This window comes from Podarcis cretensis, assembly GCF_951804945.1.
Source record: "Podarcis cretensis genome assembly, chromosome: 4".
Taxonomy (NCBI): Eukaryota; Metazoa; Chordata; class Lepidosauria; order Squamata; family Lacertidae; genus Podarcis; species Podarcis cretensis.
Genome location: NC_137173.1, coordinates 24,506,305 through 24,523,894, shown reverse-complemented (window position 1 = coordinate 24,523,894; position 17,590 = coordinate 24,506,305). Strand labels below are relative to the sequence as shown.

Below are 17,590 nucleotides of genomic sequence, written 5' to 3'. Positions count from 1 at the left end.
CAGCCATCATGTCTAGTGATAAATCATCTATGAGTTTGTCTAATTCCCTTTTAAAGGTGTCTATATGGGTAGCCACCACTACGCATTGTGATCGTTCCATCGTGTGCTGGGTGAAAAGGTCTTGTCTTTCCTGAATTTTCCACCATTCCGCTTCATTGAAGTTCTAGCCTTTTGAGAGAGAGAAACTTCTCTCTATCCACACTCTCATGTGAAATTTATATGTGTCCAACCTTAACTCCCCCCCCCCAAAAAAAAACTTTAAAGCCTCATGTGTTGTAACCTGGCAAGATTATGACTGATCCATGACAATAACAAAATAAAAGAAAAAAAATTCCTTCCAGTAGCACCTTAAAGACCAACTAAGTTAGTTCTAGGTATGAGCTTTCGTGTGCATGCACACTTCTTCAGATACTTCTTCAGATTGGTATCTGAAGAAGTGTGCATGCACACGAAAGCTCATACCTAGAACTAACTTAGTTGGTCTTTAAGGTGCTACTGGAAGGAATTTTTTTTCTTTTATTTTGTTTTGACTATGGCAGACCAACACGGCTACCTACCTGTAACTGGAACCATGACAATAAGTAGCTCTTTTGAGTATAAAGGTAGCCGAAATGTTCTATAAAGCCATATCTTGACTTTTATTGATTCATTTAGGAATCTCAACCATTAAACTTGTTTTCTTTTTTTCCTTTTTGTGTACCCCCCCTCCCCCAATTTTCAGATAGAGGGTGGTATACAACTGTGTTCTGCCTCCATGGTCAGAGGCAATGTGCTTCTGAATACAGTGGTACCTCAGGTTAAGTACTTAATTCGTTCCGGAGGTCCGTACTTAACCTGAAACTGTTCTTAAACTGAAGCACCACTTTAGCTAATGGGGCCTCCTGCTGCCGCCGCGCCGCCGTAGCACAATTTCTGTTCTCATCCTGAAGCAAAGTTCTTAACTTGAAGCACTATTTCTGGGTTAGCGGAGTCTGTAACTTGAAGCGTATGTAACCTGAAGCGTATGTAACCTGAGGTACCACTGTAGAGGGTGGTATACAACTATGTTCTGCCTCCATGGTCAGAGGCACTGTGCTTCTGAATACCAGTAGCCAGAGGCGAGAATACTGCTGTGCTCAGGTCCTGCTTCCAGGGTTCCCACAGGCATCTGGATGGCCCCTGTGTGAGAACAGGATGCTGGACTAGATGGGCCATTAGCCTGACCCAGCAGGCTCTTCTTAAGATATTGTTGAAGTTTACTTCATCATACACTTAATTTAGTAGTAGTAATAATAATAATAATACTTCCCCTGTATCCTTCCAGCAAACACTGGCCTGCTCCATTTTAACGGCGCTGTTGAGCGAGTTCTCAAGTTCAAGTAAAACCAGCAACATTGGGCTAAGCATGGAGTTCCACGGCAACTGCAAGCGGATATTTCAGGTAAACAAAGGACGCATGGTTCACATATCTTCTTAGAAATATAGAATAAAGGAAATCCCCATTTCACTTACAGATACGTACACAAAAGTTAACAGAGTATCCATAAGCACAGTAGTTGAGTTTGTAGGTAATAGACAACACTTATCTCCATGAGCCTCTTCACACACACGCATTGCGTTAGATCACCTGTCATCTGAAAAGAGCTGTCTGTTAACTTGGGCCATAGCTGAGTGCTTTGCAGGCACGTCAATTCTTGGCATCAGTGGTGGGCTTTGGGAAGGTGGTGGGAGAGATGGATCTAGCCTCGTCCCCCTAGTCCACTGATTGCACGCCACTGCTTAACATTTCCAGGTAAGGCTGGTTAAAGGTCTTCTCACTGCCAGCCGGTCTAGAATCCAGTTAGCACCCCTGCCCTAGATAGACCAGTGATCTGACTTGGTGCAAGGCAGTCTTCAGATTGCAAAGAACACACACTAAGGAGCATGTATTTTTATTTTTAAAAAAAAATCCTGATAGTTTTATTATTTTAACCAAAGAAATTAAAACGTTTTTGCTTATCCTGCACAGGAGGACGACCTCCGACAGATATTCATGCTCACAGTAGAGGTACTACAGGAATTCAGCCGGCGTGAAAACCTTAATGCTCAGATGTCTTCAGTCTTTCAGCGTTACCTTGCACTAGCCAATCAGGTCTTAAGCTGGAATTTTCTCCCTCCAAATTATATCCTTTGGAAGATCATTTATTACATGTGGGAAATAATCACCTGATCTTGACAAACAGTCTTGAGGAAATGTAAGCTTCAGAATTCTAATTTTATTCCCAACGGGCTGCTACGTTTGCTATGTCGCTGCGTTCTTTGCTAATCACTCATAGTTCGCCTGTTGCAAATGCATCAAAATATTTGACTAAGCATCTGCAGAAAGACAACAATTAGCAGCACAAAAAACCTGCAGCTAGATAGGAGCTGGAATTAGACTGCCGGGTCAAGAGGATACCAAACCGGGGGGTTTATTAATATATGTGGTTATACAGTTAGACATATACTTATGCTGAAGCTGCTATTTATATTTTTGTATTTATCTGGGTGTTTTTATTTATTTACATGGGCGTTGCTAGGTTCTTAAAAGACTTTGGGGCACAGGCCTTTGGCAGAAATCTGCCTCTGGGCAAATTAAGATGGCAGGAGGCTGGGGTCCTAGTGACATTGCACTTTGCAGCACACCCCACCCCGCCCCTAAGCAAAGTTAAAAATAAGAGGTTAAAAAAGGAGGGGGAGGTGCTGGAGGCCAAAGGGCCCATACAGAAGACAAGACCCGCCGTTCTGATCATAGCAACTGCTGCATTTACACTTTGTAATAATAATACATACTTAATATGTTGTGAGAATCTTTCAAATCTTTATCTTTAAAAACAAGTGTGCACCCTCTTGAATTACATTAAGCCCTACCCTTATTGCAAATGGTTTTTATTTAAATCGAATAATTGTCAAAGGCATTGTATTCTGACAGCACTGAAATGGTTCCTTTGTTGTTGTTTTTCAATTTTCAGCACCCCCCCCCAAAAAAAGCCTACCAGTTGTTTGATAGGGTGGTGAATGATGTGCAGCGTAATTTACCACTCCAGTTTTGAAATTAGCCAACTATGCATCATGGGGGGGGGGGCCTCCAAAAGCTGTGCAACGCATCTTTAGGAAGAAATATGTGTTTAGCGGTTTAGCCCTTCAGACCAATGGTTTCTTCCTGCTTTATGTGTGGAACTTTAAAATGAATGGAATATTTTTCTGTGCTTGGCAAAATACGATAAATTGAACCACACAATAAATCAGATAACTGGCAGATATCTTAAACATTCATAGTTTGTTATAACTTTGGTTTAACGTTGAGTGCAAATGTTCACGTCTTTATTACATGTATATTTTTATTGCCAAAATAAATCTCATAATATTTTGTAATAGTTTTCTGTGATAGGCTTGTTCAGCCTGTTTATTTTAGAGGACTGTCTCCCATTTTGATGCTCTAGCCGCATAGAACTCATTGGCTGTCCCTTGATTCAGAAATCCTTAGCTCATTAACTTGGAAATAAGACCCACTGAAATTAGTGGTAGTCCTTCCTTCCTTCCTTCCTCTTTCTTTCTTTCTTTCTTTCTTTCTTTCTTTCTTTCTACCTTGGATTCTCTCCATCCCACCCCAGCAGGATGGCTCTGCCCCAGTACTTATATATTAGGATTTTCATTTGTTCTTCTGCATAGCTTGAAGATGAACTCCATTTAATTCTGTGAAGCCTGTTAGATTGTTATAAAGATCAGGATCAACAGATTTCAAAGGGCTCGTTTTAAATTTGTGATAAAGCCAGCCAATAACATTTCAGAATGGTTTAAGAAAAATATTTTGTTCAAGTTTGCATACCTGCCAAGTGTGGTATCATTTTTGTTTCCCTTTCTCCTGTCACAACGGGATGATTATTAAAGTGATTGTGCCACTATGGAATGTCTCGTCATTGTGATCAAACTGTTATCTGGCATTCCTAGGGCATTCTTTTTCCCCAGTCCTTAATACCTTTTATTCCTTGCCCTCATGCATGAATTATGCTGTGTATGTGGAGGGGCTTAAAGCTTGTTTCCATTGCATTCTTTCTGAATGGGACCTGTTGTATCTGGGATTCTTTTTTTTCTTTCCTCTTTCTTTAAAGCCAAGTCGGAATGTTGTTGTTGACCTTGACACCCGATAACTAGGCAGACATTATATAGCTATGTTTGAATCCTCACAAAATGTGATGCTAAAGCCAACAGAGTCCTGGCGTGAGACCCTCCTGGACAGCAGAGTTATGGAGCTTTTCTTTACGGTAAGTCCCATTCTGCTGTTGCTAGCTAAGTAGGAAAGAAGCTGGTACTCCCTTCTCTGAATTCAGGTGAGGGTTGCATAGATGAAATTCTCTTACTTGCCAAACAGTTATATTTCTAAAGGTCACACTGTTTTTGTTGGTTTGTTTGTTAGAGGTTAACGGAAATTCTGCCTATGTGCGCCTAGTCGCGTGCTGATGTTGTTGCTTTAAGATCTTGCTTGGTGAAAAGAATTGAAGGCACCATATTTAAGTTTCCAATGAATTTTAATAGGGTTTAATCTGGGTGTCATTTAGACCTGAGAAGTTGTGTTGCAGGGTGAAGTTAGTCAATTCCGTAATAACGACACTTAATTAAAAATTCCCAGTCGATTACAAAAAGCAGACAAATCCTTGCCCGCTGTCTCGGAAGGCCCTATTCTCATTTGGTATAGCAGAACTTAATGCAGCTTAAGGGCTGTTTTCCCATGTAGGCAACTTCCTACTTTGATGATGTTTCCGTGCAGGAAAGATGTGTGTCGCTGTCATAAGCAACCAGGGACACATGCTTCAATTTTGTCGTGCATGTTTGCTGCATGTGAACAGTGCACATGTATGTCTTCTACATAGATCTCACTACCATATAAGAAATCACGGCATTGCATGTGAGGCAGCCTTTGGTGCCTTGAGCACTCTGTTCAGGAAATCTGTGGCCATCTAGACATGTTCAGTGGTGCTTTGGTTTGGTTCCAAATCATTGCACATTAATGGAGAAAAAGACAATGCTTTAAGAATATAGATTACCATCCTGGAAAAAATACATGGAAGAAACCAGTTTAGGTTTATCTCCAGGAATAAAATTGTGTATTGCAGGAATGTGCGGGTATTGGTTGAAACCAAGCTAAGAAATATTTAAAACTCTTGTCTAGATGTCAAATGGCGTTTAGTAAATATTTTGTATAGTGTATTAATTTGCTTGACAATTTTAGCTGTTGTGTGTACATAGTTACTTGTGAGTTTTTTTATCTTGCTCAAGCATTTTCAAAAAGGTGAAAAACTTGCTGGCAGACCATTTAACAGCTGCACACAATGTGAACAGCTGTCTAGACAACCCAGACAGTTGCTACTGTCAGCTGGGAACCTTCACAAGCAAATAGTTTTTGCATTTACAGGTTAACCCTTTCTAATGTAATTCTCTGTTATGAGGTCTCTGGCTCAAAGGCTCACTTTTATTGGTAAAAGAACTTCTTTTCAAATTATATCACTCTTTTTACCAGACACACTTAGATTTATTTTAGATATCAAATTCATACAAATGAAAGGGTAACTAACACATTTATCAGCTTTTTTATGGCTTACTAAGTATCTAAAAAGCAGACTCTCTGCTGTGCTGGCTAATTCCTGATTTGCAGTGTTTATTTGCCATGCTTGTGTTTCAGTAGGAGCTTTGATTAAACTAGAAAACATAGCACTACAGTGAATCTCATTATATTAAAAATTCAATGTGTTCCTTTAATCAAAGAGAACTCTAATTTATCACCACTTCTATTTTTTTTAGTACTTTGAGATGGGCATTCATTTAATTTATATCCATAGATTTCAATTACTAGTATTATATTTCTTATTGGATGACTATTTCTTGATGTCGGATTCTAGATGCTCTAATTTGCATCCAAGAATTTATGTAAAGTAAGTTCTCTTGATATTCTTATTTTGTCATAAAAATTCAGTCAATAAATGGATGCTCACTTTGTTGAGATGATTTCTTCTCACTGAAGACCTCCTGAGGAAGAGTGGCATGATCCTGCTCACAGAAATGAGTGGATCAAAACGGAATCAAAAGATTTTGCTGCAAGCAAAATATATTTGGTTTCTTGCGGGTTCTGTGTTTACCTCTGCTAAAGAAGCATCTATATAATCTTGATTGAACTTGTCGACTAACTTTAGCAAGACACTGTAGCCCAGGCATAGTTAGCATAATACAGATGGCTGTCATTATTGCTGTTTTTAGAAGTAGCAGCATGTCTGACTGGCTGGCATCTGTTTCTCTCTTAAGTCTCAACATGCATAGACAGTTCAACATGTAGGTAGGTCCCAGCGAAACATTGCCTTCGACTAATTAAATATGGCTTATGAAGTTGGCATATTGAGAGGGCAGCTTGGAAGGTTTAAGTGCCTAGAAATAATAAGACTCTTGATTTCAAATTCAGTGGAGAAAGCCCTGAGCGTGTGTTGAGTGTGCATGGAATTGCAATGTGCTCTTTAGGATTGCGAGCCATGTGACTATGGTAGAAGAATGTCTAATTTCCTACCCCCGCCTCTCATGTGGTGTTAACCCTCTTGCTTCCAAAAAGGTGCATCGAAAAATTAGAGAAGACACAGATATGGCACAAGACTCGCTGCAGTGCCTAGCTCAGCTAGCCTCTCTCCACGGGCCAGTGTTTCCAGACGAAAGTTCTCAAGTCGATTACTTAGCTCACTTCATTGAGGGATTGCTCAACACTATCAATGGGTATGTAATAGGTTTGCTTCCTAGAATTTGAGGAGGGAGGGACTTGCTTCCTGAAGTTCTTTGCAGCTTGAACAGTGGCGTGGAATACTTAAAAGATTCTTGACAGTGGGTCTTAATTTGACTATGCCGGTAGAGTTATTTACTCTTTTCTCTTAAAAAATAAAAATGTTTTGTCTTAACAGAATTGAGATAGAGGACTCTGAAGCAGTGGGAATATCAAGTATAATCAGCAACTTGATCACTGTATTTCCTCGCAATATATTAACAGCCATTCCAAATGAACTTTTTTCTTCGTTCGTTAACTGCCTCACACACCTCACTTGCTCTTTTGGGAGAAGTGCTGCCTTGGAAGAAGTGGTGAGTACAGATCTTTGAATTCCTAAAGCCTTGCTTCAAAAATTTTATCTTAAGTTTTTAGTTCATGTTAATGCTGAGCTTGCCATGTATCCTCCACCCCCACCCCACAAATGCTAAATATATTTGTAATAGTTCTAATGAGTTGTCTTAGTTTACTTTTTGTGTGCAAACGGGGTAATTGGAGAGCAGTTTTTGAGACAGTATTACGCGAGAAGTTAGTACTAGTTCAAAACTTGGCACTTCAGCAGTGAATTCACATTTTAAAATTGTGTGTTAGGTAGCTGCCTCAGTGTGGCAGCTTTTGAATTTTGCTTGAGAGTATAACTACTTTTTTAAAAAAATTAAGAAAATATTTTTAACGTGGGGAAACGGGAACCACAGAGTGAAAAAATGAGGCTGCTTTGGGGTGTTTTTCTTGCTATGACACCATACCAAATCTAGTTCTTGTTAAATTATCCCTTTAGTTCCCATCCATGAAATCATTGCCTTTTATTGGGAACAGCAGGATTGAATTGGACACTTTTGTTACATGAACAGCTTTGTTCACTGCTGTGCCTTTTATGAACTGGTAGTTGAAAAGGAAGCTCAATAAATCCTAATCAGATAAACGTTTCCCTCCAATACGCTTCATGTTTTTGTGTGTAGTTTGACACACCTACAGCAAAGTACAGCTTGAGCACCAATACTGTGCCTGAAGCATGGAAATGAATAACTGTCATGACTCTTTTTTAACTATTCTTGTGAAGGATACCCAACTGATATGACAGGACTTCTTTTCACATCCCATGAACTTCACACCATTCTTCCCTCCTGGGTTCTTCTTGCAACTGCCCCACCATTTTACTATTTTCACTGCAAAGCTTCACACTTGGCATAACCTAGAAAAGACACACTGCTTCCGCAGCTGATTCCAGTTAGTTTATAATCAAGTAAGATGCACACATTATGCATAGCCCCTGCCATTCATGGAAGGGTTGATTTGTCAGGGCGGAATGTGGTGCTTCATAGCTATGTAAAGACATATTGCCAGGCAAAAATAATGTTTGTATTAGTAAAAAAAAAAAAAAAAAAAAAGCTTGTGCACAGGAGATATGGTGCCTAACTTGTAGAACTTCCTCCCCACAAAAGTACATCTTTCATCTTGATTATGCAACTTTTGGTGAATGCTGAAGAAACTTCTCTTTACCATGGCTTTTGACACATGAGATGTATATATTTAGGACACACTTTGATTGTAATTTGCTTTAAACTGTTCTTGAGATTGTGTTTTAATTGTTCTTAGCTGCTCTGGGCCTGTAGGGCGAAGGGCGGCTAATAATAATAATAACAATAACAATAATAATAATAATATCAAAGACCGACAGACCAACTCTTCATAAATTGGCTTAAGACTCTGTTCTGGGTCTTACTCAGTGCAAACTCTCACCCTTTATAGCCTTTATTCTGCTTCATATGAAATCCATTTTCATCTTATAATAAAGTTTTCTTGTAATGTCCAGTGTAGGTAGGCCTTACCACTCCTGATTGCAGTTTAGTGCATTTTGTCCTAGCTTGAAAGAAGTAATGGAAGATCATTGAATCTGCTTACAGTTCATTTGCACTGAATGGATCTTCTGCCTTACACAAACAGTTCACCACCACTTGCATTCTTCCAGTTTTTATAATGCATCCTCCCCGAAGGTTCTGAAGCCATCTTGTCACCAAAATCCTGAATGCAACTAGTGGAATAATTTATTCGCTTTTGCTTAATTTTGGATGCAATGTCATAGTGGCACTTAGCTTTCTTGATTATGGTTTTTCTTTTGGCACAGATGGCTATATTTCAAACACCAGATGGGTATTAGATTTCCTGCAGAGGATTCTGCACTGACAGTTCTTAATACCTTGTAGGTTCGTACTGGTACAGCATGTCCTTGTGCCCAAAGAGTCTTTAAACGTGTGTTCTAATTAAATGACCAGGGAGGGACGCAACATGGTTATCAAACAAGCTAATATCCTTCAGAACTTTTCTAAAGGCAGTTGATTGACTGGAAACAAATTACAAGGGACAGTTTCCCATGAACTGCTCTGGTAGTTGATGTTTGCCTTTTCATGGGTTGGCCAAATTTTCAGGAAGACCAGCCTATGGGCTGTCAGGGCGTTAGGCTCAAGTGGCTCAGGTTTCCTCATTCTTTAAAGAATATTTTAAATAGTTGAATTACTAGAACAGCCCAGTTTTTGCATGTGTTCTGGTTTCACTTAACAGAACATGTATTTTTGGCTCACAAAGCTAATTTTTGCTTTGTATTTACAACATTCCAGTAGAATGGAATGATAGATCTCCATATGGGTTGAAAAAAAGCGTGAGTTGTGCTGTCAGGTTTCCTTCATAATCTTTTACAGGCCTCCTCCAAGCTGTTTGCTTAAGAAGTATCCCTGACCCACTTGGCAGGCTAGATGCTCATGTGTCCCTCCCGAGGTTCTCCACACACAGTAGGGAGGGAGGTTCTTACACAGAACCAGGAGTGTAAAAGCTCAGTCCCACATGAGACCTCCCATTCTTAGAGGAGGATTTGGGGAGCAGTTATGCTATGCTGAAGTTTGGTGCAGGCAGAAGCAGCCCATGAGTGTTTGCTCCAAAAACCAAGTGCAGTACAGTCATCCCAAATGCCTTGCGACTCAAACATTTTGGCTCCCAAACACCGCAAACCAGGAAGTTAATGTTCTGGTTTGCGAAAGTTCTTTGGAACCTGAACGTCTGACACGGCTTCCGCAGCTTCCAATTGTCTGCAGGAGCTTCCTACAGCCAATCGGAAGCCGTGCCTTGGTTTCCAAACGTTTTAGAAGTTGAATGGACTTCCGGAACAGATTCCGTTTGACTTCCGAGGTACCACTGTGCACGGCACTCCTGAAGTCCCTCCTGATATGTGCAGAGAAGAGCAAGGATCAGCAACAAGCCAAAAGTTGTGCCAAATGGACTGAAGTCGATAACATTGATCAGCACCTAGCACATTCGAAATAATTCAGTTCGGAAAAGCGTTACATCTCTTGACAATCGCTGTGTGCTTTGGTTGGGGGTGGGGTACATAAGTAGGCTTTTCTCATCTGTGTGGTGGTGAGGAAGAGGAAGGAGTAGCTGGGTGTAAAAAAGAATTTTGAGACTGGGAAAAGGAAACAAGGCCTTCCAGTTTCATTTAGGGGAGGGGCTATTCAATTTAACAGGCAGCTTCGGTCATCATGTTTTATTGTAGTACAACAATGATTTAATCATGGGACTCCACTGGGACTCCATGATATGTATGTGAGGCCGGCCCAGTGAGTATACTTGGCATAAGAACTGAACTGGGACAATCTCACTGCATGTTGATTATATCCAGTTTTACCAATATGTGAAAAGGGCTATGAGTCTATTCTAATTCCACTGTCCATGCATTGAAGAAGCTGGTTGAATTTTCTAATCATTTTTCAAGAAATTCAGAAGGAATATTATTATTATTATTATTATTATTATTATCATAAGACAACTTTTTGGTAAGCTTAGCTCTGAGCAGCTGCTGGGGTTTTTTTAGTTTTTTGTTAGGTAGCTAAAACACTTCCTTGAGTTTTGAGACCTCATAACTTGCAAAAAAAGAGCCCGCAAGAGGGAGCACTTATTACTATGGAAGACTGACTGACTGGAGGCATTGTGTTCAATGATTCCTTATTCTCAAAATGTTAAAGATGTTTTTCAGAGGCAAAATATATTGGTGGTCTTTTGTTTGTTTGTTTTTTTAAAAAAGGTAAACGAATTAACAAAAAGATGTCATATTCATCAAAACACATCTGCCTACTTTGTTACAGTCGAAATGGATTAGACGTTAAGAACTGCAAGTTGAGTTCTGCTCCCCAAACAGGTTTTCGCAGCCTCATTTGTGCTGCAACCCCCTACATCCCTGAAAAGCCAACTGAGACTTGAGGGACCCTCTGTAATGGCATTTGAGGTGGCACAAGTGGCTACAGCTGGTGGTGGTGTGTCTTACTTGACTTTGCAACCAGCTGTTTGGATCCAGCCTGTCTGCAGTTTTAGATGCTTGGATCCACTAAAAAGTATCTTTCTCCAGAAAGTGCCAACTGTGAACTGTTTTCGGAATGAGTGGTACATGTGTTGATAATCTGCGAGTGTATGTTATTGAAAACACTTTGTCCTTGTGTTCTTAATAGGCACAGTAGTGTAACTTGAAGAAAGCTTGGGCAACTTTTTGTCGGGTAACAGGTCTTTTTCTTCTGTTTCCTTAGCTTGACAAAGACGACATGGTATACATGGAGGCATATGACAAGCTCTTGGAATCCTGGCTAACTCTGGTACAAGATGACAAACATTTCCATAAAGGCTTCTTTACCCAACATGCTGTTCAGGTTTTTAATTCTTACATCCAGTGCCACTTAGCTGCTCCTGATGGTACAAGGAATTTGGTAAGTTCTTGAGCTGTCAGTGAAGGTCTGGGGTTGCAGAGTAATTAAAAAACTTTGGTTTGCCTACAATAAAATAAATATTAAAATTAACAGAGGAGGCTGACATATTTACAAGAAAGGAAAGACACTTGACTGAGCTTTTTCTTCCTGCTGTTTAGCTCCAGTTGTCTCCTGCCCATGACAAACCACACAATAAATAGCAGAAGTAATTTTACCTATCGACTATGGGTTGGATCCAGAATTGTAACTCCACAAACAAAAGGGATCTTTCCTTGATGCTGGCTGGCACCTATTGGATTATAGTTCAAAATATCAAGAGGGCATCTGATTGGGGAAGGCTGCTGCAGTGTGAGCTGAGCCCTAAATTTATATACCACTGTAACTGTTTCCAAGGCACCTAACAACAAAAATGGATTTTAAAAATTCCCAATTTAAACAAGTCTAAACCTATCGGAAGCAAAAAGCCTAACCAAATAGTAGCAACAACAACAACAACAACAACAACAACAACAACAGGGCAGTCATTTCCTTGTCGGTATGACTTAAGCCTCCTCCAGCTTTCTTAGTCTGCCATTTAAAGTTCTGAAGAGTCGGAATCTAGTTGTTGTTTTTTCATATCTCAGATATAATCTACTGCAGAATTATTAAGGTTTTACGTTTTGACAATTCAAGGTGTAGGGTATTATCAAGCCAGGAAGAGAGAGCAAGCTTCTGCGGTGTTTTAAAGGACAAAATGGATATAAATTTTGCTTGGTTTCCAGTTTTTTATGTAGATTGCTTGAGAGCGAGTACCTATCAGAAGCCGTATTCCTTTTGTTTTACGGAATGCCCATTGTTGCCCTTTTAAAGTATATTGAAGTGCCTCAGTGTTTCTACATGTGTTGTACAAAGCATGGTTAATGCTCACTGTGGCACTATTAGAAGCTTATCAGTGCCAGTACAAGAAATACTTAGTAAATGAAGCCATCAAATTTATAATTTGGCAATTTTAGCGTAATTTGTTTATACAGGTTAATTCATAGATTTCTGCATGATGAGGCACTCATCCCATGAGTAACCATTTAAAAGCCACAGCTGGCATGGCAGAGGCTGGCTTGTTCAATATCAAAGTAGCAGCTAGGATTTTCAAGTAGAGAGGCACTCTTTAGGAAACAGCTGAGGCTTTGAAGTTTAAGAGTATTATTTGACGGTTTGCATAAATGAAAGAGGGCTGAAAGAGGCCCTCAGAAAGAAGTCACGCCTTGCATCCTTACTGTGATGTCTTCAGCAATTTTAAATGGTGTTTCTAGTTCCTCTACCTGTGGGAAGAGAAAGTGAGGAAACCAGCCAGAATTTCTTGAATCTATGTTTTGTTTTTGAGGTACCAAGGGGGGGGTGAGGGGGGGGAATAACAGTTAACAAGCAGCCAGGGAGTTGTATCTTTCTGTGTACCAGTGGAGGAACTTCACTGGAACTCACAGAGAGCCAGTGTGGTGTAGTGGCTAAGAGCGGTAGATTCGTAATCTGGGGAACCGGGTTCGCGTCTCTGCGCCTCCACATGCAGCTGCTGAGTGACCTTGGGCTAGTCACACTTCTTTGAAGTCTCTCAGCCCCACTCGCCTCACAGAGTATTTGTTGTGGGGGATGAAGGGAAAGGAGAACGTTAGCCGCTTTGAGACTCCTTCGGGTAATGATAAAGCGGGATATCAAATCCAAACTCCTCCTCCTCCTCCTCCTCCTCCTCCTCGTCTTCTTCTTCTTCTTCTTCTTCTTCTTCTTCTTCTTCTTCTTCTTCTCAACGTCTGCTTAACTCATTTCAATGTCAGACTGCGAATGGTGTTGCCTCCAGAGAAGAGGAAGAAATAAGTGAGCTGCAGGAGGATGACAGAGAGCAGTTCTGTGACCAGCTGGCCAGCGTAGGCATGTTAGGAAGAATTGCTGCCGAACACTGTATACCTCTTCTTACAAGGTATGGCCTTCAATCATTTCTGGACTGTGGCAGTCCTTTGTAAATGTGCTTATAGGGGTTTCCCCCAGGGTGAATGCAATTACGATCAAGTTTTCTCAATACTTTCCCTCAGCTTATTAGAAGACAGAGTGACGAGGCTTCATGGCCAGTTGCAAAGGCATCAGCAGTTAATTGGCTCAGCCGGGTCAGCCTCTATTGACAATAAAGCGCTTGATGACCTATATGAGGACATTCATTGGCTCATCCTAGTCACAGGTGAGTAGAAAATCTTTGAACACACAAACCACTGATGTTGCACCGTTGGAAGCGGGTGCTGCTTTGACTGACGTTTTGGTAGTTTTTGCTTAACAATGGAAGTTGCGTGTACACTGTTCACACATGAAGGATGCGCCCTCAAGGGAGCAGGAAGAGGCCATGCTGGGCTTTCTGTAAGTGTGACAGAAGCTCATCATAGCCCGCCCCCCGGCCATAAAACAAAATATAATAAAGAATGATAAAAAATGAATAACTCCATTTGCAAAAGTTTCTTAGTGCCTCTGGTGTGTATCTGTTGAAGAAGAGGTTTGGGTAAAGGATAGTACCATTAAACAACACATCAATTCTCTGTTGCTGAGGGAGAACAGTTTACATTGGGATGAAGCTGCTCTTACAGTTGTAAGCCAGGAAGCAGGAAGTGGAGAGGCAGTTTTTCTTCTTCTCCCTGCCCAATGGTGCTGCCTAGCCACAATGGCCTGAGCTTTTCCAGTAGAAACTCAGCTCAACAGGCTATCAACCCCCCAACCTTAAGTTTCTCCCCCCACTTTTTTCGATGACCCTAAATATTTAGGGAATCTTAAAAGGAGTCTCTTCCTTCAGAGTTCAGAAAGCCTCACCACTTAGTCCCACTAGCACTGAGACAATGAAACTCAAGCACAGAAAGCTTAGCAAAATAACCCTAGTGGAGGCGATAGCTGCCACTGCCAAGGCCAGTTTGCATCTGTTTTGTATGCAGAAAGTCCCAGGCTTAATCCCTAGCATCTGCAGGTAGGTCTGGGCGAAAGTCCTGCCTGATAGCCCGGGGAGCTGCTGCCAGCCAGTGCAGACATCGCTGAGATAGATGGGCCAATTGTCTGACTCTGTAGCATAGCTGCTTCCCATGTTCCACCATCACCAACTGAGGTGGAGATTCATTCCACCCAGATTTAGCTTTCTTGCTTTACTTAAAGCAAGTGGCTCCAGAGGCCAGAGCCAGCTTGAAAAGAGGAAGGGAATGGAAAGGTGGCAAACAAAAGTGCTGCTACTGAAGGAGCCAGAATTTATGTAGCAGCAGCAGCATCTTCTACACGTTCTCCCTCAGCAAATAAGCTTCATTGCCCACTTAATGTCAATCCCAGACCCTCACCCATTAACCAAGCTAGGGGCAGCAGAGGAAAGACCTTCCAGAGGCAAGAGCTTCATCACAGTGCAAACTACTTTCCCCTTAATAAGCATGAACGGAACGTCACATTTACCTCCAGTGTATTGCCACCTCCCCACCACGATAAGTTCAGGCTGATGCTTGAAGAATTATTAGTCCTGTTTTAGAGAAAGACTATTGGTACATAACATACGAATGGTTGACGGCTTCCCATCAGTGTGTTTGTAGAATTGAATGTCTCCTTACAGCGAAATTTCGCTGACGTGCCATTTGTCGAACCTTCCTTCTTGAAAGGCTAAAACTTTTCACCAGATGACAAAGCAAGGTGTGTTGAACAAGGAGTTACTTGTAGGGCCTCCCAAGTTTTGAGATTGGACCACACCAGCCAATCAGGCACTTGCCTACCCCCTCAAATCTGCCAGGCGGCCACCTGCTGGGTATCACATTCAAATGGAGTTTAATGCTGCAGGAGGCGTAGACTTGCAATCATTCATCAGGTTCAAGGGCAGGTGGAATGGCATGATTCACATGCTATATATTCCTCATAATATATAGGTTCTTCCTCCATAGGGCTACAGTTGTTTTATCGCATCTTCCTAATGAAATACTCCTAGCCTTTTTGTATTCCCTCTGAAATGAAAGTCAGTTTCTTTGGACTACCAATATTGCAGAACTTCTGAAATATTTCAGGTTTGCTGCAGGTACAGTGAACGTGAAAAAGGGTCGAATTGACATTTGTGAAGGTTATTTGCATTGTGTACTTACTTAAAAAGTTAGTTTACATTTGCTGTGGTAGTTTACAGTGATAAGTATTTTTTTCCTATTGCCTGCTGCTTTCCACCCCAGTGATTATATTTCATTGTACTCTTCAGAATGTGTCCCCACATGCAGAAAACTGAAATATGGTAACGTAAATGCAAGTTACAGCTTAAGCATCTGATAGAATATAGTCAAATGTTGATGCCAATGCTCTCAACATCTCTTCTGATGGCCCTTAAAGCAGTACTTAATTTAGGTCAGGTAACCTGAGGTCACTACTTTCTTTTTTTGTTTTGTTTGCTTTTAATTTTAAGGCTACCTCTTAGCTAATGATACTCAGGGAGAGACTCCGCTAATACCTCCAGAAATAATGGAGTATTCCATTAAGCATTCAACTGAGGTTGACATCAATACAACGCTTCAAATTCTTGGATCTCCAGGAGAAAAGGCCTCTTCCATTCCAGGGTACAACAGAACCGATTCTGTTATTAGGTAACTTATTTAGTATTTTAATGCCAAATATTGAAAACAAATCAGAGGTAGATAGGGCTAACACTCTAGATTATTTAATCCACGTGAGCATTGTGAATGTCACTCATGGTGAAAAAGTGTTAAATAGGCTTCGTGGCAAGTTGCTGTAGTGACCTAGAGTTGATGGTCGAGGAGGAAGCAAATCTGTAAAGGTTTCTCTGCTTTGAGGAGAGGTTAGTGCTGCATTGCAATTTAAAATCAGTTTTCACTGCAAGAGCAGCTATGACTAGACAAAAGCACCAAGTCTGGAGGGGGCTAAGTGTTTGAACAGACAAGTAAGTAGTTTATAATGGGAAGTGAAGTGAGTTGTGGGCATGTGTAGAAATGCTACCTGCAGGTTATCCACTGAAGTGTATATTTATATATCATAACAAGGCAGAAACAATTAATAAAAATTCTATCTTTAGCAGGGGCCCAAGCGTACACTGTCTTAAGTCAGTATGAGGTTTTCAAAATGCATTCTAGTCATTGAAAGGGGTAGATTTTTTTCAACTGCAAGCTATTGGCTGTTAGGGCTGCAGTTCACAGAACCAATTGTGTGCTTCCAAAACGGATTTTAGATGTGGAGTTCAATTGACTTTTAAGGGGAATACTTGAAGGGTTTCCTCTCTTTTACAAGAGCAGTGCCAGTTTCCAAAATCTCATCTTGAGGAAGTGATAGTATATTCTACTGAATTTACAGCATCCCCTGTTTCAGTTCAAATTAATGTTAAACTTGTGGTCTTTTTGACAGCTAATGTTCTTCAAGAAACAATATAAAATGTTTTGATTGCTGCGCATGTGACCCTTAAGTTGACAATATTTATACATGCTGGGGGGAAATATTGTGCCGTGAGATGGAATGTGATTTGCAGTATTGTGATGTTGCAGTGGCTGAGTATTTTCTTAGAAGCACTGCAAGTCTTGGAATCACGGCACTGGTCAATAAATGTAAGGGAAGATGGGTATAGAAGTGGCAACAGAAATAATATTTACCATGTTCCAGTATTTTGGAAGTCAAAATTGAGAATAAATTGATAATGGCTTTCCAGAGCCCTACAAGCATCCTTAAGAACCACTTCACATAATACATGGTAAACACATTTGGGTTTGCAGTTACTTCCTAGGTGTTTGTTCATTACATATCCATGAGCACAGTTTCCCCTTTAAATAGTACAGTTGCCACTGCAGAGACACCTTGCGGACAAAAATAGAGTTCTAAAGAGTCGCCTTATACTCATCTAGACCAATAGCCCAGCCCTGCCTTCTGCCTGGCAGAAGAAGCTTTCTAAGATCACGAATCTGTCCCAGTTTTGCTACACAAGAACCTGTATTCTGGGTGCTGGGAGCTAAACTTGGGACATTATGCAGTGAAATACATGCTGTACCATTGAGCAATGACTATTATTATTATTAGTCTAATTCACCGACTTGCATAC

At 40.7% G+C, this 17,590-nt stretch overlaps 1 protein-coding gene across 1 annotated transcript in view; it reads left to right on the top strand.

The window, feature by feature from the left end:
• The window catches only part of XPO4 (exportin 4), a 56,339-nt gene that overhangs the window by 22,196 nt on the left and 16,553 nt on the right, over positions 1-17,590 (top strand). Inside the window, exons 5-13 of the mRNA XM_079973409.1 lie at positions 1,304-1,420; positions 1,988-2,141; positions 4,150-4,262; positions 6,593-6,750; positions 6,933-7,107; positions 11,362-11,538; positions 13,344-13,486; positions 13,599-13,741; positions 15,956-16,133. Of these exons, the coding sequence (XP_079829535.1) occupies positions 1,304-1,420; positions 1,988-2,141; positions 4,150-4,262; positions 6,593-6,750; positions 6,933-7,107; positions 11,362-11,538; positions 13,344-13,486; positions 13,599-13,741; positions 15,956-16,133 (1,358 nt within the window). The remainder of the gene's footprint in view (positions 1-1,303; positions 1,421-1,987; positions 2,142-4,149; positions 4,263-6,592; positions 6,751-6,932; positions 7,108-11,361; positions 11,539-13,343; positions 13,487-13,598; positions 13,742-15,955; positions 16,134-17,590) is intronic.